Source organism: Cryptomeria japonica, chromosome 2, assembly GCF_030272615.1.
Source record: "Cryptomeria japonica chromosome 2, Sugi_1.0, whole genome shotgun sequence".
NCBI classification, from domain to species: Eukaryota; Viridiplantae; Streptophyta; class Pinopsida; order Cupressales; family Cupressaceae; genus Cryptomeria; species Cryptomeria japonica.
The window spans coordinates 497,917,899-497,943,816 of NC_081406.1; the positions used below are offsets into that span (position 1 = coordinate 497,917,899).

The 25,918-nt window shown below is 37.9% G+C and overlaps 1 protein-coding gene across 3 annotated transcripts in view; it reads right to left on the bottom strand.

The window, feature by feature from the left end:
* LOC131078901 (uncharacterized) overlaps positions 1-25,918 on the bottom strand; it is a 70,106-nt gene that overhangs the window by 23,815 nt on the left and 20,373 nt on the right. For 2 of the 3 annotated variants that reach the window (XM_058016731.2, XM_058016730.2), the window contains exon 4: positions 24,134-24,361. In XM_058016731.2, coding sequence (XP_057872714.2) covers positions 24,134-24,361 — 228 coding nt within the window. The remainder of the gene's footprint in view (positions 1-24,133; positions 24,362-25,918) is intronic. The other variant, XM_058016732.2, reaches the window with a different exon arrangement.

A 25,918-nucleotide genomic window follows, 5' to 3' on the forward strand; every position in this document is an offset into this window, starting at 1 on the left:
GGAACATCTCATTCCCATCTTCTTAAATACTGATAGTAATAACATGATTTAGACTATAAGTACACTAGTTTCTTACGTATTATGAATATATATGAAATTAAGTATGACTGTCATACATATTGCAGTCCATATTAATATTACTATTTATTCTGCATAAGAACATTATCGAGCTTCATATATTAAGCATACTTATTAAACACATCCCCATGCATACCACCAAGAACAAGGATGTTACTGCCTGTAACTTAATAACAGTTCTGATCTGATCTGATCCATGGTGCTGTCACTGGATGCTTTTGAATCCTTTCCTTTATATCTCTCAATGCGAGGGAGAGGTCACGCCTCTTCATCATGTATGCCGAAAGAGTACAACTCTTCATTATTTCTACCCTTTGAAAGGGACACAACCTTCTAAAATCAGATCTGCACTTCTCATTTCCAATTTCTTCCCTCCTCAAATGAGGTTCTCTTCTCCCCTTTATATCTCATGTTTGAGGGAGTCACAACTTATCATTTCATGCCTTTTGACCATCCATTAACTTTAATCAAATTTCATATTCTGTTATATTTTAATTTAATTTTTATATTTATTCTTTTGTATTTTATTATTATTATTTATTATTAAATTAAATTTCAAAGTAGGGACATTACAAAGGACCACAAGAAGATAGAGTAGGTGGTCAGCAATCTCTAAGCCAACCAGAACAAAACCTTCAGCAATATGTGGGATATCACTACTTACTGCAAGGAGACGGTCAAGAATATGACAGTGACTCTTTAGGTTTTTCAATGAGATTTAAGCATAAAAGGTGTAGTGCCCCTCCCTCTTTTGGCTTGTCAGACTTGGTGTTTTGTGTACTGTGCAGTTCGACCCTTATTCTGGTGTTGGTCGATTTTGGTTTTGGATGGTGATGTTTGACTATGCTTCTTGGGTTCTATATGACTATGATGTTTCATGTTTGTGTTGGTCAGAACAGTGATGTTATTTGATGTATTGAGCATGTGATGTTATACGATGCATCTTCCCTCTGTGTTTGATGATTATAGATGGGACATTTTAGTAATAATAGAATTTTATCTTGATGCTCTTAGATGTTTATCTGCTTATCTCTGATGTAATATGGTTGTAATTGATAATATCTTCGCTAGAAACATATGATGCAGTTGATGATGTGACTATTAGATGTTATTCATACATGATATTTCATTAGTTTACCTATGAGTTCTTTATATTTATCGATGTATACTGACTTGTGCATTGTTTCCATGTTGATGTGCTTGGGTGAGAGGGAAAAGCGCCGCACTGCTCTCTACGGGCAAGCTACGTCACTTCCATTCCCTACTCACGGTATAATATTTTGTGGTTCACACACACACACACACACACACACACATATATATATATATATGTATGCTCGATAGTTTGTTTATGTATCTGCAGGTACTGGGCATCGACTCCACCTGAATCTTCAGGTTTGAGTGTGCTCTCCAACCCAATGGCAAAGTGGTCAAGAAGTTATCAATCAGACCCCTGTTAGGCACCCTAGTTCCTTGTTAGTCAGGTCTTGTTAGTCGTCACCCTTTTGTTAGTACTCAGTGTTTTGAATTGTCGTAAATCGTCGCTCTGGCCTATAGTTGATAATTTTGAGAAATGATTATTGTTTTAACCCCTCTCAATATTTGGGATGTAGTTAATTAAATTATTTAATTAATTAATATATTGGAATTGGTAGAAATTTAAGATTTAAATTATTTAACTAATCCGAAAATAATATTTGTGTTTATAAAGATTAATCTATTATAGTTAATTATGGCTTATTTAATTGAGTAACTTGAGGGCTTGGATTATTTTATAAATTGGAAAGATTGATTGAATAGGAAATTATAAATATTCAATTAAGTGTTTTAATTATTCTTGTAATAAACTATTATTTCTTAGTTGTTTTAAAAAAAGAAAAGAAAAAGAATTAATTTTTAATCAAAGAAAATAATTATTATTTATTTTAATTTAGATTTTTGCATGTGTGGGAGTTACAAATGAATTAATAAAATAATTAATGTTCTCAATTAATGGAGGAATCTGCATGTCAGGAGTTGCTTATTTTCTTTGAAAAGTTATTTTATGGGGCTTTCTGGCTTTTTAGGAGGGGAAGCTCTGCCGTGAATATTTTTCCTGCATAATTTGTTCTGGATATTTTGGGGATTTTGGAAGAATTTTTCGGGGTTTTGCTCTATGAATCTTGGGGGAAGAATCTGGTTTTGAAGATATTGGCAAAGGAATTGGATTGCTCTTGGGGAAAGTTTTTCTGAATTTGGGAGTCTTGGCGTGAATCTTACAGAGAATCTCCTCTTCTTTCATCTCTGTGTGCCTACCAAATTAAGAGAAGAGGTAAGGCTCTGTCTCTTATCCTTTTGCATGTTGATTTTCCAGAATGATGTAATGAGGAAAATATTAGGTTTAGTTTGCTGGAAAGATTTTAGAATTTTGTGTCCTTTACAAATCCAATATCTGAAAGTAAATGTATTCATAGCTTTTGATCTTGCAAGTTTTATATTTCATTTTATTTGGATTCTTCAGAGATCTATAGTTAGATTGTATAAATTTGTAAATCTGGGGATTACTAGAATATTTAATTCCTCAATCTGGGTATATGAAACTATGAATTTTACCTCGGGAATCTATTGTCTCGTCTGTAAATTCCAATTTGTATTTTTTTTTATTAAGTACGAATATATATTTATTCCATTTTAAAATCTAGAATTTAGTATTCATACTGTTATTCTTTTTATTCTTGTAATTTTTCTCTGAGATTCATATCTGTGTTTCAGAAATATATATATATACCCCCCTGCATATTTTATTTGATAGCGTCGGCTTAAGCATTTTTTATTTGGCTATCGATGGGGTTATATTTAAGTGTTGTTGACAGTGTATGGTGGGGAAAGCCACCCACGCAATGAGTGGGCTCAACCCACAACCATGGCTGTGGGGAGAGCCCTCCCCACTGCCGTAGGATGGAGAAACTCCCAATCCCCACGACACTCCATGCCCGGCCGTGTTTCAAGTTCTTCCACAGGGTTAAGTTATATTGTTGTGCGTTTTGCATTTGACTGTACCGTATACATGTAGTTCGATGCTTACTATAGTTCTCGGTGGAAATCTTATTTCGATGCGAAATATATATATATATATATATATATATATATATAAAGGTGAATTTTATAACTGTGTATTTTAATGAAGTTTTGTTTTAAGAATTTAATTTCCAGTATTGTTATTATATATATATATTTATAGTATAAATTCATATGGTTCGGTCAACTTTGGTAATTTGGCAGATTTCTGATTAGGATATGTCCATATTAACTAGAACATTAATATTAATATATTTATTTTCAAAGCTCTTTCTTCCTTGATTATAGAATAAGTCCGATATTCAGTTTTGTATTACAAAATTCAGTTTAATTAGGGACACGATTTGAGTGTAGAAAAAAATGTATATGGTAAATTTGAGCTTTTAATCCATTCTTATTTGCTATTGTTCTAGTCTTGATTTGTGGCAATGTACTTAGCTATCCCAATGAATTAATCATTTTAAAGTTAGTCGTAAATGTGTAGTGCGAATCGAATGAACTAATGATATTTTGAATTTAATAGAAATGAACTAAAAGTAATAAATGAATTAGCTTGTATAGATAGAGTAAATGATTAGGATTTGATTTTGGATTTTATTTAAAAGTTAAATTATCGACGTAATCTGAGACTAGAAGTTCTCGACTTATTGTGTCTTCGTGATTTCTCGGAATCTGTTTAAATATGGGGAATTGTATAGTCATGTTGTGTAATGTTGTTAACTCCAGAGTCTAGGATTATGTGTTCCATTTGTTACCTTCCTAGCCCTTTTGTTGAACTCCTTGGAAACCTTTCTAGCATGTGAATTTGAGTCGTGCTATGGTTGGAGACTTGTCATCTTGTGTCTTTGTTATCATGAACTTGAGTTTATTATGAATCCTAGGTGCAAGTAGGGAGAGTGGCTTCTATTGGGGGTCGGAACCCAAAGTGGTCGCCAGGGTAACCCAATAGAAGTTTGGTAAAGAAGTGATAACCTAATTAATAAACTTGGGTGGGTAGTTAGATCACACTAATCAAGATAAGTTCTCGAATGCCTCCTTGCCCGCAAACGCTCGTATAGGTTTGGGGTAAGTGGAGAAGGGCCTGGAATAGCTTCCACTGACCTTGTCTTCTCGAGAGGTTGGTGTGGTCCACTAGTGTATGTATGGGGGCCAGGACCTAGTGAAGACCTACCAGGGTAACCCATGACATCCTAGTGATGACACTCTTCCCTTTGCAACCTAGTGGTAACCCGTATCTCTTCCTTCCATATAATGTTGAGTTTTCGGAAGTGGATGTTTTCTCTTGCTTGATGCCTTTGTGAATGTGTTCGAGCCTCCGGTGTATTGTTGTTATTCTTGTGCCTCTATGGTGCTCTCTTGTGAGCCTCTTGCTTGCTAAGTTTATTTGATTCCTTGACAGTTTTGATAAGTTGGTTCTCCGGAGAGTCATGTTGGTACCCTTGTATATTTTGCTTCCGCCTAGTAGGTTTGATTGGTACCTCCTAGCACGGGGGGTGGACCTATTTTGGTGCCACATGATTGGGTAGAGTGCTTTTCACACCCATTGGGTTTGAATCCTTCAGCTTCATGTTCGCAGTGGCTCGGAGATGATTTGAAGGCTTCTTGATTTACCAAATTTTTGTATACTTCCACTTGGGACTTTTGGAGATTGTATAGTGAGGATCCATCATTTTGTATATGTAATTCTTATGTAAAAAAATTCTCAAGCTTGTAACAAGAATCTTGTATTCATGTATTTTTTTGTAATGTAATTCTTAGCAATTCCTTGTAATTATTTGAGATGATGTTTAACCTTGTGTAACATCGTTATGGGGCCTTGAGGACTTTTGTTAAATGGTTTCATTATGTATTTGGTTAATCTGTATTTTAGCATTTGTTATGTAATATTAATTGAATATTTAAAAAAATAAAAAATAAGTTTGCATTTTCATGTTCTTGGTTGTTATGTTCTCTGGGCCTCATGGCAAGGCGTGACAAAAGGGATGAGGCAACAGTTGTTTCCCCTCCTAGCTCCAACAAGAAAGGAAAGGTAACGAGAACCCCCAGCTTGACATCACTTCCACCCCGGAGGATATTACTAACAAAGTTCCGAATGAACTGTGCTTTGAGGACAAGTTGGAGATCTTAAACAAGGAGTGGCAGCTTCTGAGTGATAGTTAGCTGGCCTCTCGGTTTTGACTGGTCTTTTCCTGGCCCCCTTTGTGTTTTCTCTTGTTTGTAATGTCCCCTAATTAGTTATACTTTAAATTAACCTAAATTTTCCCAAATCGAAAATAGGTAATTAAGTTTACGGGAGTACCTATGTATATTGTTTTCCTGCAACAAAAAATTAGAGAACACATATGAAGTAATACTTATAAACTGAAACATATACTAATGAATTAGATTGAGGGATAAAATTCTTTTTTATGTATTAATTACCATTAGTATTATATTTGTTAGATAAAACTAAATTGTAGGTTAGCTGCCATTCTTTATTATCCATTTCTTAGTGCACTAGGGTAGGCTAGATAGATAGGGTGTCCAAGAGACCCTCCACCCTAGGCCCAAGAGCAGATGCTACATCCATCTTGGCTCCATGTTGCAAGTGTTAAGCATCCATCATGGAGTGGCGTACTGTTGTGACCCTTTCACACATCGCCCCATTAAAATGGGGACCCTCTCTTTTTGCTCGGTTTTGCCTGTTTCTCTCTCTGCTTTTAGGGTTTTTGAGTCGTCTGGATTAGAGTCAAGCCTTAGGGTTTCCGTTTTGATGATTTTAAGCCAGAGTCCAGTCCAATTTTGAGAGATTGTTAAGCTTCCTCTCGTAGGATGCAATTTTGAAGTGGGGTAAATTCGTTAGAGGTCGAGTAGGTTGGTCTAGGTTCAGTCGGAATTTTGAATATAAGCCCGAATTTTGCCTAAGTGTGGATGATGGAATTATGGAATTTTGTCTGACTGAATGATTTTGACCAAATTTTGAAAATTTTGATAATTAATTCTGGACATTGGAAAAGTCTTATTGTTGCCTTGTCAAGTGGTTAAAACTCTAAAAACTTAATATTTTGGCCTGTGGAAGCAAAATCGCTCCTGTCCCTCAGCCAGGGACCAGGGCGAAAATGATATTTTAGGCATTCTGGTTATTAATTTGTTTCATTTGTCTTGTGCAGGGTCGCCAGGAGATGCGTTTGAACGCGAATTGAAACCTTTGAAGATTTTGAGATTTGAAAATGGCGAATTTTTTGGAGTTTTAGGACAAATCGCTCCTGTCCCTCAGTCAGGGACCAGGGCGAAATGTCTTGTCTGAACCATTCTGACTTCATTTTGATCAAGCTAAAGTGTTAAGGACATGATGAAAGGTGAAATCAACATGATGGAGTGTCCAGACTTAGTCATTTGCAGCGAAAATTGAACATTTGCCCTCAGGGACAAAAATCGCTCCTGTCCCTCACTGAAGGACCGGAGCTTGAAATCCAAAATTGCCTTGTCCTTGAAAGATTTGAATGATTTCGCGATTTGAGGAAAACAAAAGAAGTACATCTTATCAGTTGAATATAACTTGAAACTGCCATCATGAGGAAAATGGACCATAGAAGCAAAATCGCTCCTGTCCCTCTCCCAAGGACCAGGGCGAATTTTAGTGATAGCTCCCGTCCCTCTCCAAGGGACCAGAGCGATTTTTCTTATAAGACAAGTTTTGGGCGAAGATCAAGTGACTGTTAAGTTTGAGGCAAGCAAAGGAGGCGTAACGAATCCATTGAAGATAATTTGAAGATTGCAAGACGCCAAGTGAAGCTCATATTGTCCTAGACGCTCCTGTCCCTCTCCAAGGGACTAGAGCGATTTCTTCCTTAGACAAATTTCTCGCCAAGTTGAGACGAATTCCATGTCAAAGATGAATGAAGGAGAACATAACGAGCCCATTGAAAATAAGTTTGAAGGTTGGCAAAGCACGAATAAACTTATAAGTGAAAGTTCGCTCCTGTCCCTCTCCAAGGGACCAGGGCGAAATAGTCAAATATGCTTAAACTTTGAAGGCCACTTTCGTTTCATACGTTCAAGAGGGAATAAAGGACGTCATTTTACGCCTTGAAGACAAATTGATATCAATACGATGGAGGATTTGCACTATAGACCAAAGTTCGTTCCTGTCCTTCAGTCAAGGACCAGGGCGATATTCACTAAATTGGCCATTTCTTTCAAAAACCACGTCAAGGCAAGGTCGCACAAGGTCACACAGGGTCGAAAATGTCTTTGAGAAGATGATATGCAAGGGACCAAACGTCAAAAGGTGACCAACTTGAGCAAAGATGCAAAATCGCTCCTGTCCTTCAGTCAAGGACCAGGGCGATATTCATTAAACTGGTCATTTCCTTCAAAAAACGATAGCAAGGCGAAGTCATGCAAGGTCCGAAATGTCCTTAGAAAGGTGATGAACAAGGAGTTAATGTTAAAAGTTGACGATTTGGAGCTAAAATACAAAGTTCGCTCCTGTCCCTCACCAAGGGACCAGGGCGATATACACTCAAATATCAAATTTGCCTTGTAAATGACAAGTAAGGTACGCGTGGAATGAAAGGATAAAATTGTTACTTGCCTTGTAATGCAAATTAGTGATTAAGGAGGCGAAGACCAAGGAGTAAATACAAGATCGCTCCTGTCCCTCACCAAGGGACCAGGGCGATAATGATCTTAAGAGGCATTCATCAAAACATTGAATCAATCAAGCTCATGGTCCCCAATTAAGATGCCAGTTTCAACGTGGAGGAAGTGGTTTTGAGCGTAAAAAGGGGAGAAATTCAAGAGCAAAATGCTAGATCGCTCCTGTCCCTCTCCCAGGGACCAGAGCGATAAGGTTAATATCCCCTATTCTCCCATGTTTTTGGCACCAATAATTTTTTAAATCGCATTAAATGCTAAACTTCGATAAACCTTGGTATTTTTTTAATTAAAATTTGCATTTAATGGGTGCGCACAAGGCATTTAATTAATTAATTTTGCCTTTTAAAAATCGAAATAATTAATTACAAGGTATTTAATTAATTAATTATTAATTTAAATAAAGAAAGAGCGCTTGGGTTTATTTTAAATGTTTTGCAAAGTCGACCTCCTCTTTTTTTAAAATTTTGTTATTATTTGACTTATTTCCAAGTCGGCCTATGTGCAATTAGAGGGTGAGCGCCTATATAAAGGAGATGTGATATCTCATTTTTAAATCATCATTTTATCATCCTTTCATATGCGATTTGGAAGACAAGGAGAAGTGCGAAATTCCATCCAAGGGGAGTGCGCATTTGGTTTGAAGTGAAGCGAATTTGCCATCATCACGTTGAAGACCCCTAAGGTTGGCGAAGTTACTAAGGAAGGTGTTCGCTTGAGGAGGATCGCATTGATACTTCAAATCTCGATTTTTGCCTAGGCGAATTTCCTTATTTTGCTTTTTTAGAGTTAGCTCTCAAGTAAGGTATGGCGAAGTCTCCCTTGTCTTAATTTTGAATTTTGATCGTCATAGTTTAAATTTTGAATTTTGAAATTTTGAAATTCCATTAGCTTAATCGTTTTTAGGAAATGATAACTCAATGACTTATCATGAAGTTTCCTAGATTTAATCTCTAATCTAATCTGTGTTTATACATTGCAAAAGCTATTACTTATTATGAAATGTTGTGTAGGTGCTACGATGGCGACCTCGAAGGCGGGAGCATCCACCAGTTGTCCAGCTCTCATGAAGGAAGATCAGAAGAACTAGAAGAATTAGAGATTAAGGAGAAATTAGAGAGATTAGAAGCAAATTGTTTTGTAGCAAGATTGAGCTTTGAAGAAGGAATTTCAAACAATTGTTGTTCATGATGGCTTTGAGATCAATAAAATATTGAAGTTATGGTGTTTTATTGCAATTCTCGTGGTTATCTTCATGGTTGTTCATTTTCTTGAATCATTCTCAATCAAAGTAGTGTGTTAATTCGAAGGACAAAGTGTTGGACTTGATCTTTGGTAGGATTCGCTTTCCAAACCACTAGCGCCTTGCTGATTGTAGGAACGCCTTGCGTGGTCAACTGGATCAACTTGAATCACTTAAACTTTCGATCATTGTTGTATCTTGGACATGTGCCTTCGTGGTAGTGTTTATGATCCTTGATGAATTGAAAAATCATTTGTTACCTTAGAAGATCGCATCAATTTCAATTGAGTTGTTACTTTATGGCAATATTGAAGTTGGTAGAATCCTGCCAAGTCTCGTCCACATTGAGTCATTCTTAGGGTTAGATTAGACTTTATCTCTTGCAAGCCCTACTCTTTTGATCTTTTTTGAGAGCTTGTTAGTATTAGGAAACCTTGTTCCTGTAGTTCGGATTTGGCGTAAGACCCCTTGATGAAACAGCAATCACAACGACCACTGGTGCTTATCCACACGTAGAGACCCTACTTAAAAGAACATTGAAGTCACCCTAACTGATCCTTCTTGCGATATCTTCAGCAGTTAGAGATTTTATTCAAGAGAGGATAAGGTACCCTTGGGTATTTTATTCTGTGTATGATTGTGTACAAAATACACGTCAACAGAATTGGCGCTAGAGGGAGGGGCTTTTGAACCAAGTAATCCGAAGGAACAGTACTATCCGGAAAATCTACCAAAAAAAAGACGGGGAAGAACACATTTGAAGCATGATCATGAATCACGATGGTGTTGCCACATGAAGGGTTGAATCAAGTAGTGCAACCTAATTTGCAAATAGGCGACATTCAAGAAGATATTGTTTCGGGATTGAATCACTTAGCGTGGAACATAAGGAGAAGTGAAGCTGAGTATAACAGAGTGAGAATCATCTTGGAACAAGAAGAAGATAGGGCTGAAGAACACCGAAGAGTCGCAGCTAGAGAGCTTCGTAATCAAAGGAACCTACAATAATCTTCGCAAGACTCCACGCTGGATCGCATTGGTTCTTTCTCGCCCGAGAAACATCAAAGACTATTAAGGTCAACACCAGGCATCAAGAATCTAAGTGAGCTTCAGTTTACTTCAAAGGCGAAGCGAGTCAAAAGAGAAGATACTCCCAAGGAATTTGAACTAAGATTGGAGGAATCCCTTGAGTCATCACAAGCTCCGTCTCTTCAAGAACAAGTACAAGAGGCGATTCAAGCCAGTATCCAAGCAATTTCTCAGGCGAAAAGCTAGGTTGGTTCATCAAGCCCCTCGACAAACCTCCAAGCCTCGAAGAGTACAATGGCACACCATGCTCCTCCTCCTCCTCCTGCTGCTCATGCACTTAATGGTGCAACTTGGCTAATCAACAATCCATCACCGTTGGAATTTGCGGTCTATCATGATATGCCTAAGAATCCAGAACACTTTTGTTCCAAATTCAATGTCAGTGATTTCAATCGTACAGCGGAGGATCATATCAAGATGTTCGAAGATCATCTTCATAACAGACAAATCGAATATGGAGATGTAGCATGTAGGCTTTTTCCCTACTCATTAGGAGAAGAGGCGTACTTTTGGTTCATTCATTTGCCTATAGGGTCAATTAGGACTTGGGACGCCATGAAGGATGCATTTATTGCTAAGTTTGGTATACCAACCACACCAGCTGAGTTGTACAGACAATTTGTTGAGATCCGAAGAAGAGAACATGAACCAATCACTTCCTTTAACAACAGGTTTCACTGCGCATACACAATGTTACGGCATCCTTATCTAATTGCGGACCCAAGGGAAATCTACTATGGGGCTTTAGACCATCTCACTGCTATGTTTGTAAGGACGCATCCTATCCCAAATGATCTAAACGCGGCATACGCGAAGGCTATTGAAGTTAGCAAGCACATGGGACAGAATATTACAGGGCCACTACTACACATGGGACCTGTCGCAGCTCCAAATCAAATGCAATCGGTGGGAATGGCATTGGCTAACCAGACTCCAGTCATGAATCCGATTCCACAAGCAACATATCCAAGCGTGCAGCCAACAAGCCAATTGGTCCTTCATCCTGGAGTTCCAATTTCACAAGCCCCACCAGCACAGCCTGTGTACCTGCAAAATGCAACAAACTCGTCAAGAACACAGGAAGAAAAGGACGAAATGAAAGAGTTGATTGAGCAAGTCAAGAAACTATCAACCAAAGTAACTCATCTAAGGAACCAAAATAATCAACTCCAAAGTATGCAGAGGGCCAACCACGGCCAACATGCGAACAATCAAAATTTCCAAGGAAATAATAACCAAGGTTTCAGGAATAATTATCAAGGAAACAACAGCCAAGGCTTTCAGAAGAGACCATGGAATACGGCTCCCAATAATGGAAATGTGGTGACGCCACTAGATAACCCACCAAATTCTCAGAATCAAGAAAATCATTCTACTAGTAAAGTGTTTCTAGCAGAGGCGGCCTTGTCCAGTTGGTGTAGACTTCACAACACGAACCAACATTCTGAGTTGCAGTTTCCTGAATTCAAAATCGCAGCCGACATATTCCAGCAGGAAATGCGTAGCACTGATCCACCCGAAAATCCACCAACAACTGGATATGAAATGGTCCCAACTACACGATATGATCAAGCCATGATTGTGGAAAGTTACGGATATTCACAAGAAGAAGATAATCAAGCACAAAATGGGAGATTTCCACCAGAATCTGCTAATGGACCGATGGTACCTCCAGGCTCCCAGTTCCCACCTGCATCTGCAAATGGACCCATTGAAGACTCAGAGTATTATTTTCCACCATTGAACAACAGTGTCCTAGTTGAAGGGATAAAGGAGGTATTTCACCAATCTTCAGGAGGTGTGAACCAAAAGGTTTATCAGAGGAATCAGAGGAATCAAGACCCCCTAACTACTTCGATTCCTCCGAACAATTTCTCTACTCCTCCGGATCCCCAAGCTAGCAACAATCCAGAATATCCACAAAACACACAAGAATACAGACACAGGAATATTACACCCCCCGAGGGCAATGAAATGAAAAGACTAGCCACGTTGGTGTTAGAGGAACTCAAAAAAGTTAGTGAGTCTACCACTCTACGAGTTGCTCAAAGTATCAGAAATCAAAGATGCAGTGATCAAAAGTTTGAGTGAGTCTAGTACAGTAAGGTCAAATGTTCAAGACTCGACCAACAGAGCTCGAGCTACTATCAATGTGACCCAAGAGGAAGCCAATGACCAAGGGCAATCCGGACAAAATGAATGCATGGTCCAGACCATAACCTTCCCAGCCAAAAGGGAAGATATGTTGGAAGGAAAAGTGTTACTCAAAAGGGGTGAGACTAAGAAAACTCAACATGCTATCAAAGAAGGCCTCACCACTAGCCAGATTCTTCCAGAAAAAGAAGTTGCCATAAAAAAGGATGTGGTCAAGAAAGGAAGATCTCCAAACAAGACCGATCACTCAAAAGAAGAGGGTCTAGTAAAGGACAACAATCCAAAGGTCAATGAAGTGAAACATCAAGAACACAGTGGGGATTTGTCAGCCCTTTCCCATGGAAAAGATGAACCAGCCCCGTTCCTGCTGTCAGTCAGAATTTTTGGGAAACTATTACACAATTGCCTCTATGATTCAGGAGCTTCCAGCAACGTGATGCCCCTGGCTGTCTGTCAAAGACTAGGTATAACTCCCGCTCCTACCAAAAGAAAGGTTACTCAGTTAGACAAGACAGAAGTCCCAGTCATGGGCGAGTTGAACAACATCCACATGCAATTAGCCGCGGACCCCAGGGTTCAAAATTTCATAGACATATCAGTAGTAGATATTCCAGATTCATATGGGATGCTCCTGAGTAGAGATTGGTCGCGAAAATTGAATGGATATGTGTCGACTGATTTCGCACATATGAGGCTACCATGGAGAGGCGTCCCAAATCAAATCAAAATCGACAACACTCCTAGATTGAGACTCATGATAACCGAGTATGGGGAAGACAATGAAGTCCTATTCTTAGAATCTGATTTGGGGACATACAAGCCTAAAGTCGGTGAGGTCCTGATGATAAAAAACATACAAGATAAAGACGACCAGCAAGAAGTGATAGAATCTACAGAAATTGTCGTCGAAAGTGATCAAGGATCCGACCAAGAAGATAATGGAATGTTTGAAAATTTCAGGAGGTTCGTACATAGAAACATACAACAAAGTGTGCAACTTGGTAACTTAGCATCCGTTCGAGATTTGCTTCTTCCAAATTGGTGTAGGATTCACAATGTCGTCCATTCGGAACTATCCTGTGCTTTATGTCAGACCACATTAGAACAGGTATACAAAAGAGCCCTGCAGACGTTGATTATAGAAGAAGTTCAAGAGTCAGAGGTGGAAAGCTCTTCAGAAGATGAAACTCTATCCGACACGTCAACCGAAAGTCAAGGAGACCAAGAGACGGAAGATCTAGAAAATGCAATATGGACATTAAGGTTTGACGGGTCTAAGTCCAAACAAGGATCTGGAGCCGGTTACAAATTGATTAGCCCAACGGGAGAAACCTACCTTGCCGCTCACAGACTACAATTTCCTTGCACCAACAACGTAGCTGAATATGAATCTTTGATTCATGGGTTATTGTTAGCTATCAAAAGGAAGGCAAAAATACTACAAGTGTATGGAGACTCAGAAATAGCTATAAGGCAAATCAGGAAGCAATATGTTTGCCATGACAAAAGATTGACCAGATACCGGAACCGAGTCTGGGACCTCATTGAAAGTTTTGAGGCCTTCAACATCAATTCTATATATAGGCATCAGAATCAAGTGGCTAATTCCCTTGCACAAGCCACCAGTTCATTGATACCATTAGCAATGGAAGGATTGAAGAAGTTCACAGTTGAATTAACATCAGTCCCTTCGGTCCCAGATAACATCACCAATTTTCAAGTTTTCGAAGACGACAAGCACATAATGGATTTCCTAACCAACACAGATGTCTTCCTAGCCCAGATCATTGATGAAGAAGAAGTGGGAGAAGCAGAATTTGATGCCGAAGGAGTTTTGAATTTAAAGACAAACACTATTCCAAAGGGAATGGTAGAATTAGAAAGAATTTTTGATCCTGACAAATTGAAAGAGATGAAGAACCACAGCATGGAGGGAAACATGTGCGACTCCATCAACGTAGGTGACGACATACAAACTAAGAATGTGTTTATTGGTAAATCTTGCACCGCAGCTGAAAGAAATGGAATCCTGAAAAACATGAGAGATTTTCCAGATGTCATAGCATGGAGTTATGAAGATCTCAAGACTTATGACACTGCAATTATTACCCACACAATCCCTTTGAAGCCAGGAAGCAAGCCATTTAGGCAAAGACAAAGACCGGTTAATCCTTTGTTGGAACCCCTGATATATCAAGAGGTTAAGAAGTTGCTCTCAGCCAAGATCATCTTCCTAGTAAGGCACTCGACGTGGGTCGCCAACCTGGTACCTGTCAGAAAGAAAAATGGAGAGATTAGATTGTGTGTTGATTTCAGAAATCTCAACCGGGCTTCGGAAAAGGACAATTATCCGCTACCATCACTGGATGAAGTATTGCAAATTGTCAATGGGTCACAGATGATGTCCTTTCTGGATGGATACTCAAGTTATAACCAAGTTCTGGTCGAACCAGAAGATCGACTAAAGACTGCTTTCACCACCAAATGGGGAACATTTGCATACAAGAGAATGCCTTTTGGACTTATCAATGCCGGGGCCACATTTCAGAGAGCCATGGACATCGCTTTCAGAGACTTAATCGGAAAATGCATTATTATATATATGGATGATATCACAGTTTTCTCCAGGCAAAGAGAAGATCATGTGGATGATTTAAGAAGAGTCTTCCAAAGATGCAGAAGATATGGTGTATCTCTCAACCCGAAGAAATGCATGTTTGGGGTAACAGAAGGAAAACTTTTAGGACATGTCATTTCAGAAAGAGGAATCTCCATCGATCCTGAAAGAGTAAAAGCTATATCCACTATCAATTTGCCGGCTAGTAAGAAGGAACTCAAATCATTTTTCGGCAAGATCAACTTTGTCAGAAAATTCATCACTGGGTTTGCTGAGATAGTCAGACCTTTGAATGAGATGCTGAAGAAGGACGCAAAGATTGAATGGACACCACAAGCAAAAAGGGCATTTGAGGAGATAAAGACGGCAATCGCAGGAGCGCCAATATTGATTAGTCTTGATTACCTCAAACCCTTCTATTTATATTCCTTCGCTTCCGACTACACTTGTGCCGCCATTCTTACCCAGAGAAGTGAAGAAAGGGACGAAAACCCAGTTGCATTCATGAGCACCCCGCTGAAAGATGTAGAACTTAGATATCCCAACATTGAAAAACAAGCATACGCACTAGTAAAGGCCGTTAAGAAATTCAGACATTACCTTTTGAGGGCCAAAATTTATGCAATAGTACCAGATGCGGCCGTCAAGACTCTTCTCATGCAGAATGAACTAGGAGAAAGAAGAGGAAAGTGGGTCGCCATTATCCAAGAATTTGATATCGAAATCCAGCCCATGAAACTTGTTCGAGGACAAGCATTGGCGCAGACATTGGCGATTGACGGGCTAGGATTAGCCCAACAAATTTATGAATTAGAGGATGTCACTCCCGATGAATGGTACAAAGATATTGTGACATACCTACTTAACAACAGATGTCCTGCTCGCATGACACCCACGTAGAAAAGAGCACTAAGAATAAAGTGTCAACATTATATGCTTCAAGGATCCGTTCTATATCGCAGGAATCATGAAGGGATATATCTGAGGTGTGTTGGCAAAGATGAGGCCAAACAAATAATTGAACATTTTCATTCCAAGTTTGGAACCGGACATGGAGCCAACCTCGCAACAGCTCATCAGATCCTAAGGGCAGGATATTATTGGCCTACACTTTTCAAAGATACATTTAATCATATCAGGACTTGCCACACATGCCAAGTCGCAGCCTTCAGAGAAAGAAATCCGGCTATGCCATTGAATCCAGTGATTGAAGCTAGACCATTTGCCAAATGGGGAATGGATTTTATTGGTGTTATCAACCCCGCATCCTCGGCACAACACAAGTATATCATCACAGCTACTGATTATTGTACCAGATGGTCGGAGGCACAAGCACTCAAAGTATGCACTACTGAAGCTGTAATCAAATTCCTGGAGGAAAACATTATCACAAGGTTTGGATGTCCTTATGCGTTGGTTTGCGACAATGGCTCGGCATTCACATCATTGAGATTCTCGAATTGGGCTTTTGAATATGGAATAACCCTCAAATTTTCATCAAATTATTATCCTCAAGGTAATGGGTTAGCTGAGTCAACCAACAAGAACTTACTCAGCGTTATCAAGAAATTGCTAGAAAGAAGTCCGAGAGAATGGCATACTCAGTTGAGATTTGCTCTATGGGCAGACAGAATCAGAACCAAGAACGCATTAGGAATTTCACCTTATTTTCTGGTTTATGGCCAAGATCCAGTCTTTCCCATGCAACTCAAGATCCCGACTTTGAGATTTATTCAAGAATACATGGAAGACACCGATGCTATTCAAGCCCGATTAACACAATTAATGAATCTGGAAGAGAAGAGAGATCAAGCATTAGAAAACTTTGCAAAACACCAAGGAGTCGTGAAAAGATGGTTCGATCGACAAGCTAGAGTCAAAGCATTCCGGATCTCAGATCTCATCCTATACTAGGACAAAGCACACGAAAAAAGAGGAGAACATGACAAGTTTGATAAGCTTTGGAAAGGCCCTTATCAAATTTCAGAGATTTTGGGAGAAAATGCATTTAGATTGAAGACTTTAACTGGAGAAGACATCCCATTGCCTGTCAATGGGAGATATCTCATACGTTATTTCCAATCCTGAGATGCCCCAGGCCTTCCCTTGTATATAGTTAGTTTAGTTGCTTTCGTTGTTTTCGTTCGTTTGCTTTTCTTTTGTTTTGGTTTGCTTTTCGCTTTGTTTTCGTTCTTAGTTTAGGTGTTTAGTCTTAGGTTAGTTGTTTTGTCCTGAGGGGGTATCCATTTGAAATTGGGTGATTTTTGTTATGTAACACTCTGACTTCCCGCTAGATTGTTGGTTGCACTTGGACAATCATGAGGTCTTTTGGAACTGCAAAGGGAGTTTCTTTTAGTAAAGCTTTGAGTCAAGACATATTTGCAATGAGGCAGGATTAGCTTATTGAACTCACGTATTTTGTCCTTCAGTTATTATATCTTTTCACACTTATAATCTCCGAGTCATTGTGTTTTCCAGGCAAAGCTGTGATCGGTGAAAAATCTAAAATCTGACTTCAGCGCCACCGCAATCCTCAAACCCTAGTGAGTTTTACTACTCACGAGCCAAAAGAATTGACGGAACTGAAAAGCAAGATCAAAAGAAAAAGATGAGAAAATGAAAAATGAGAAAAATCAAAAGAAAAAAAAATGCGCTGACAAAGAAATATCAAATTGGCTAAAGGGAATATACGAGTAACTCCATCGGGGCTATAGACGCCTGGCTGGCAATGGAGCAATATTCGTGAGCTTGCGGCGATAACCTCGTCGGGACTATGGACGTCTGACCGGCAGCGAGGCTCTATCCAGGATGCTTTTGGAGTCCAGATAAACTATGTAGCTTATCACAGGGGTACCTGGAGATCATGATTGTCTTGTTGAGGGGAATTAATTCATTTGCACACACATGGGTAACTGTGGACTTGATACTTTGTTTCAATATGATGATCTCTTCTTGTAAGTGTTTCTTAACTCCTGGTTTTGTTAAGGGAGGTTTTCTGAGTTTTCTTTAAGAAAGATTGATTCCTAAATGTTTTTCAACATTTCTCAGTGGTGTCGCCAGATGTTGTGACCATTTCACACATCGCCCCATTAAAATGGGGACCCTCTCTTTTTGCTCGGTTTTGCCTGTTTCTCTCTCTGCTTTTAGGGTTTTTGAGTCGTCTGGATTAGAGTCAAGCCTTAGGGTTTCCGTTTTGATGATTTTAAGCCAGAGTCCAGTCCAATTTTGAGAGATTGTTAAGCTTCCTCTCGTAGGATGCAATTTTGAAGTGGGGTAAATTCGTTAGAGGTCGAGTAGGTTGGTCTAGGTTCAGTCGGAATTTTGAATATAAGCCCGAATTTTGCCTAAGTGTGGATGATGGAATTATGGAATTTTGTCTGATTGAATGATTTTGACCAAATTTTGAAAATTTTGATAATTAATTCCGGACATTGGAAAAGTCTTATTGTTGCCTTGTCAAGTGGTTAAAACTCTAAAAACTTAATATTTTGGCCTGTGGAAGCAAAATCGCTCCTGTCCCTCAGCCAGGGACCAGGGCGAAAATGATATTTTAGGCATTCTGGTTATTAATTTGTTTCATTTGTCTTGTGCAGGGTCGCCAGGAGATGCGTTTGAACGCGAATTGAAACCTTTGAAGATTTTGAGATTTGAAAATGGCGAATTTTTTGGAGTTTTAGGACAAATCGCTCCTGTCCCTCAGTCAGGGACCAGGGCGAAATGTCTTGTCTGAACCATTCTGACTTCATTTTGATCAAGCTAAAGTGTTAAGGACATGATGAAAGGTGAAATCAACATGATGGAGCATCCAGACTTAGTCATTTGCAACGAAAATTGAACATTTGCCCTCAGGGACAAAAATCGCTCCTGTCCCTCACTGAAGGACCGGAGCTTGAAATCCAAAATTGCCTTGTCCTTGAAAGATTTGAATGATTTCGCGATTTGAGGAAAACAAAAGAAGTACATCTTATTAGTTGAATATAACTTGAAACTGCCATCATGAGGAAAATGGACCATAGAAGCAAAATCGCTCCTGTCCCTCTCCCAAGGACCAGGGCGAATTTTAGTGATAGCTCCCGTCCCTCTCCAAGGGACCAGAGCGATTTTTCTTATAAGACAAGTTTTGGGCGAAGATCAAGTGACTGTTAAGTTTGAGGCAAGCAAAGGAGGCGTAACGAATCCATTGAAGATAATTTGAAGATTGCAAGACGCCAAGTGAAGCTCATATTGTCCTAGACGCTCCTGTCCCTCTCCAAGGGACCAGAGCGATTTCTTCCTTAGACAAATTTCTCGCCAAGTTGAGACGAATTCCATGTCAAAGATGAATGAAGGAGAACATAACAAGCCCATTGAAAATAAGTTTGAAGGTTGGCAAAGCACGAATAAACTTATAAGTGAAAGTTCGCTCCTGTCCCTCTCCAAGGGACCAGGGCGAAATAGTCAAATATGCTTAAACTTTGAAGGCCACTTTCGTTTCATACGTTCAAGAGGGAATAAAGGACGTCATTTTACGCCTTGAAGACAAATTGATATCAATACGATGGAGGATTTGCACTATACACCAAAGTTCGCTCCTGTCCTTCAATCAAGAACCAGGGCGATATTCACTAAATTGGCCATTTCTTTCAAAAACCACGTCAAGGCAAGGTCGCACAAGGTCACACAGGGTCGAAAATGTCTTTGAGAAGATGATATGCAAGGGACCATACGTCAAAAGGTGACCAACTTGAGCAAAGATGCAAAATCGCTCCTGTCCTTCAGTCAAGGACCAGGGCGATATTCATTAAACTGGTCATTTCCTTCAAAAAACGATAGCAAGGCGAAGTCATGCAAGGTCCGAAATGTCCTTAGAAAGGTGATGAACAAGGAGTTAATGTTAAAAGTTGACGATTTGGAGCTAAAATACAAAGTTCGCTCCTGTCCCTCACCAAGGGACCAGGGCGATATACACTCAAATATCAAATTTGCCTTGTAAATGACAAGTAAGGTACGCGTGGAATGAAAGGATAAAATTGTTACTTGCCTTGTAATGCAAATTAGTGATTAAGGAGGCGAAGACCAAGGAGTAAATACAAGATCGCTCCTGTCCCTCACCAAGGGACCAAGGCGATAATGATCTTAAGAGGCATTCATCAAAACATTGAATCAATCAAGCTCAAGGTCCCCAATTAAGATGCCAGTTTCAACGTGGAGGAAGTGGTTTTGAGCGTAAAAAGGGGAGAAATTCAAGAGCAAAATGCTAGATCGCTCCTGTCCCTCTCCCAGGGACCAGAGCGATAAGGTTAATATCCCCTATTCTCCCATGTTTTTGGCGCCAATAATTTTTTAAATCGCATTAAATGCTAAACTTTGATAAACCTTGGTATTTTTTTAATTAAAATTTGCATTTAATGGGTGCGCACAAGGCATTTAATTAATTAATTTTGCCTTTTAAAAATCGAAATAATTAATTACAAGGTATTTAATTAATTAATTATTAATTTAAATAAAGAAAGAGCGCTTGGGTTTATTTTAAATGTTTTGCAAAGTCGGCCTCCTCTTTTTTTAAAATTTTGTTATTATTTGACTTATTTCCAAGTCGGCCTATGTGCAATTAGAGGGTGAGCGCCTATATAAAGGAGATGTGATATCTCATTTTTAAATCATCATTTTATCATCCTTTCATATGCGATTTGGAAGACAAGGAGAAGTGCGAAATTCCATCCAAGGGGAGTGCGCATTTGGTTTGAAGTGAAGCGAATTTGCCATCATCACGTTGAAGACCCCTAAGGTTGGCGAAGTTACTAAGGAAGGTGTTCGCTTGAGGAGGATCGCATTGATACTTCAAATCTCGATTTTTGCCTAGGCGAATTTCCTTATTTTGCTTTTTTAGAGTTAGCTCTCAAGTAAGGTATGGCGAAGTCTCCCTTGTCTTAATTTTGAATTTTGATCGTCATAGTTTAAATTTTGAATTTTGAAATTTTGAAATTCCATTAGCTTAATCGTTTTTAGGAAATGATAACTCAATGACTTATCATGAAGTTTCCTAGATTTAATCTCTAATCTAATCTGTGTTTATACATTGCAAAAGCTATTACTTATTATGAAATGTTGTGTAGGTGCTACGATGGTGACCCCGAAGGCGGGAGCATCCACCAGTCGTCCAACTCTCATGAAGGAAGATCAGAAGAACTAGAAGAATTAGAGATTAAGGAGAAATTAGAGAGATTAGAAGCAAGTTGTTTTGTAGCAAGATTGAGCTTTGGAGAAGGAATTTCACACAATTGTTGTTCATGATGGCTTTGAGATCAATAAAATATTGAAGTTATGGTGTTTTATTGCAATTCTCGTGGTTATCTTCATGGTTGTTCATTTTCTTGAATCATTCTCAATCAAAGTAGTGTGTTAATTCGAAGGACAAAGTGTTGGACTTGATCTTTGGTAGGATTCGCTTTCCAAACCACTAGCTTCTTGCTGATTGTAGGAACGCCTTGCATGGTCAACTGGATCAACTTGAATCACTTAAAGTTTCGATCATTGTTGTATCTTGGACATGTGCCTTCGTGGTAGTGTTTATGATCCTTGATGAATTGAAAAATCATTTGTTACCTTAGAAGATCGCATCAATTTCAATTGAGTTGTTACTTTATGGCAATATTGAAGTTGGTAGAATCCTGCCAAGTCTCGTCCACATTGAGTCATTCTTAGGGTTAGATTAGACTTTATCTCTTGCAAGCCCTACTCTTTTGATCTTTTTTGAGAGCTTGTTAGTATTAGGAAACCCTGTTCCTGCAGTTCGGATTTGGCGTAAGACCCCTTGATGAAACAGCAATCACAACGACCACTGGTGCTTATCCACACGTAGAGACCCTACTTAAAAGAACATTGAAGTCACCCTAACTGATCCTTCTTGCGATATCTTCAGCAGTTAGAGATTTTATTCAAGAGAGGATAAGGTACCCTTGGGTATTTTATTCTGTGTATGATTGTGTACAAAATACACGTCAACACGTACACAGTGAGGTGTTCTATTGCCGTTCCCCCTCATCACAACCACCACCTGTCTTAAGCCCAAGAGCAAGTGCTACACCCCTCTTGGCCCCATGTGGCAGAGTTTAGGCATCCACTATGGAGTGGTGTACTTAAGAGAGAGTCCCTCATATGCAATGAACCATTTGTGATATTCTAATGTAGTTATATTTGTTATTCAATTCAGCTCATTACGATAATCAATTATACTTGACATAGTTATTACAATTCCATTATATTACATTAGTGCCTTATATTAGATTGTCATCAATGTTTTCTGTTATTACTACTTTGTATCAGTATTGATCACTATTTGTCATTATTCCATTACAATCACTACATTGTTTCTTATATTATTAACACTATATGAATTATAACAATCTGTGCAAACTAAATTTGATTGCCTTATTCATTCTTAGATTCATTAACATATATATATATATATCATGTATAACAGTAATGTTATGTCAATGTGTAATCATTTTAATGCTGTTTGAATTATTACATATTATTTCCTTATTCAGCTTTATATCGTATTAATGCTTCTAATTTAATTAAGATCGTACACAACAGTTTATATTTAATGATATACATATGGGATTTTAATATATAGAATACTGGCTCTATTATATTCCAATATTAAATCAGAAACCCTTTATATATGTACCTATCACTGAGCTCTTCCTCTTTCCTATCCTTGCTGGCAGTCTTTATAATTTCTTCTATGTATTATGAATATATATGAAATTAAGTATGACACCAAGAACAAAGATGCTACTGTCTGTAACTTAATAACAGTTCTGATCTGATCCAATCCATGGTGATGTTGCTGGATGCTTTGATTCCTTTCCTTTATATCTCCCAATGTGAGGGAGAGGTCACACCTCTTCATCATGCATGCCCTTTGGCAAGAGACACACCCTTTCACCATTAGCACCTTTTGAAAGAGTGCAACTCTTCATTATTTCTGCCCTTTGAAAGGGACATAACCTTTCATAATCAGGTCTGCACTTATTTAAATCAGATGTGCACTTCTCATTTCCAAATTATCCCCCTCTCAAATGAGGTTCTCTTCTCCCTTTTATATCTCATTGTTGATGGAGTCACAACTTTTCCTTCCATGTCTTTTGACCATCCATTAACTTAATTAAATTTTAACTGATTATATTTAATTATACTATTTGATATTTAAATTTTATTATTATTAATTATTATTAAATTCTATTTCAAAGTGGGGACATTACATTGTTGCTGTCTTTTTGCTTAGTTTATTTTTTGTTTTTCTGATGTCTCCACCCTTGTGGGACTCCTCTCTGTCACCTTAATGGCTGTTTTTTATATAAATTTGGGCCCTTCCTGCTTTATCTAATCAGAATAATTAGCATCATATTTAAATGGTAAACCATAAAATGCTTTTCCTTAATCATCAATTTAATAAGAGTCATAGCAAATGAACCCTTCCCAATATGATAATAGAGCCCTTTATCGATTTAAACCTTAACAATTTATTAAATGATAGGATTTTACAATTCTTATATCTTGCTAAAACAAAGATTGCACATCATATTCTCGTATTCTCTTCAATTTAGCTGGCTGTATTGCCTCTCTACCATTTGGTTGACAATTTGTTCTCCTTGAGTATATCCGTCCTTAGAATGATGTTTTAAAACTTTATGTACAAAGATGTCTATGTGCATTTGTTTGTGTTGTATTGGATGCTAACAATATACCTTGCATTGATATAGATAAAAATAAGTATAAGCATGGCATCTGCCAGTGATATGACAATATTTTAGAAAACGTACACTATGGTAAGAGTACATAAAAAATATCAATACCTCAAAGTTAAAGCATAACACATAAAAAAACCTAAACAAGAAACTATTAGACTCTATGTGCATAATTTATGAAGGGTACCTGCCCACTTTTAAATATTGTGTGCCTTGTGCATTTTTTCTGATAGGAAAAGGATAACATCCCTTACAAATTTATACCATTCTTTCTACACTAAATCTTCAGCACAACCAGCTAAAAATTAAGCCAGCCTTGAAATGAAGATGTAATGTAGGTTAAACACTTTATCTCAGCACTAATAAGACAAAACAGTCCAAGTTGATGTATAATAAAACTGTCTAGGGAAGCTACCTCTAAAAGTCTAAAAAATAAAGAATAAGCAGAATTTTAAAGTTTTGATTACAAACACTATTGAAAATGCCATTGTGCAGAGAGAGAGAGAGAGAGAGAGATCATACAATATTTGAGAGGAAGATAAGCACATGAGAAAAATGTCACCATATGTCCATGTCAAGGGCCTACAGAGAGATCCCATTTTTTCACTTTTTATCCCACATCGAGCTGCAAGGACAGATGCTCGCATCAAAATGTAAACTGCCAAACTTGTATGCTGTGTGTTCAAGCCTGTCAGCAGCAGAGAAGGCCCTGCAATTGCACCAGCAAGAAGTGATCGCCACCTCGCAGTCCTGAGCACATAAGTCAAAGAAACTTGACACAAGCATAACACAGAAATTACTACCGAACTTCCTATTTATCAATGAAAATTAAGTTTCTTTGCAGGTAAAGTAACCTCAGCAATGTTTTTATGAAAAAATTAAGAATGGTTAGACATGGACTGTATCCAATTCAGAAGAGAGAAGAAACATGTGAAACGGATGAACTGAAATAAGAAAATAAGTTTTTATTGTTCCATAGATTAGAAGATTTACTAGGATGATAATCCCACCTGGTCTAGTTTTAAATGGAAGATGATTGGACTCCCAACTATTGCAAAAGTCAAAATAATGACAAACAAATCCCAAAGCAGATCCTTCAAGTTACCATAATAATGATTTTGTTTAAATTACTGTTCCTGCATTGATAGGTGACTTGGCAATGAGTGCTTCATCTTTTCAATCTTGAAGCTGATTTTTGCTTCTGTCCTTAAGGAAGGTTCAATTAACACAAATTCAACAGATTAATATCAACGAACCTTATGAATTGTATTTATCTTGAACAAGTATGTATGTAGGAAATTGAAAAGCAGCCTATGTTGATTATAATATGCAGATTCTGTCTTATACTAAATGAGAAATTGAAAATAATGGGGATTGATATTCCAATGGTCTAAAAAACAATCATTATAAGTTGATTCTTATTAAAAATTGATCCCTTAAAAGAAGTCTCACAGTACACAATTGCATTGTGTGTCCTAAACTGTTTTGCTGACCTCACTGATTAATGTGCCAAATTTTACTCACCATTCACAAACATGTTTCATTATTTGTTTTATTTCAGATGATTATGATCATGCCAAATCTACTTCTAAAATAACAAGTTCAGTTTACATGTTTTGTGGGCAAATTACAAAACACTGGGCTACTCTGATCTTCAAAGTACACATTACACTCTATTAAAACTACATGCACTTGCTTCTGAATTGTATTTTTTAATATGGAAGCCATGTTGAAAAATAATAATTAGAACAAATATTGCAGAAGAGGTAATTTCAGTTGACTTGTAAGAAAAGGGGTAAGAGTTGACATCAAAATAATATGGATGCCTCTAATGAGAAACGTATTATTATATAACAGAAGATTTTAAATCTCCTATGAAAAAAAAAATATAAATGAAATAATGAAATGACAAAATCTTAGGTTAAATGCATCTAACTTATTCTTTTTTCATATTAATGTTGGATTTGTTTGAAAAATGTCAAGAACAACCCTTCAAAGTAATGACTATTATTATTAAAATATTGCAATGTTTCTTTAATGGTCATCTTAGTTAGTTTAGATTGTTTCTAAATTCGTCTTCAGTTAACGATTGTTTCATTAAGAGACAGCGTCTTTGTAAATCTATTTGGTTTTGCTCGATTTTTCTCCTCAAAAATCGTGTTTGGTCATCTGTAATTTGCAATGTTCGCATGGGATTCTGGGTTTTGCTTGATTTTTTCCTTAAAAATCATGGGTACAGGTGTTCCTGTCTTGAGTTTTTACTGTTTTTTCCGAAGAAAAAAAAACGATGCTTTGTAATCTTCAGTT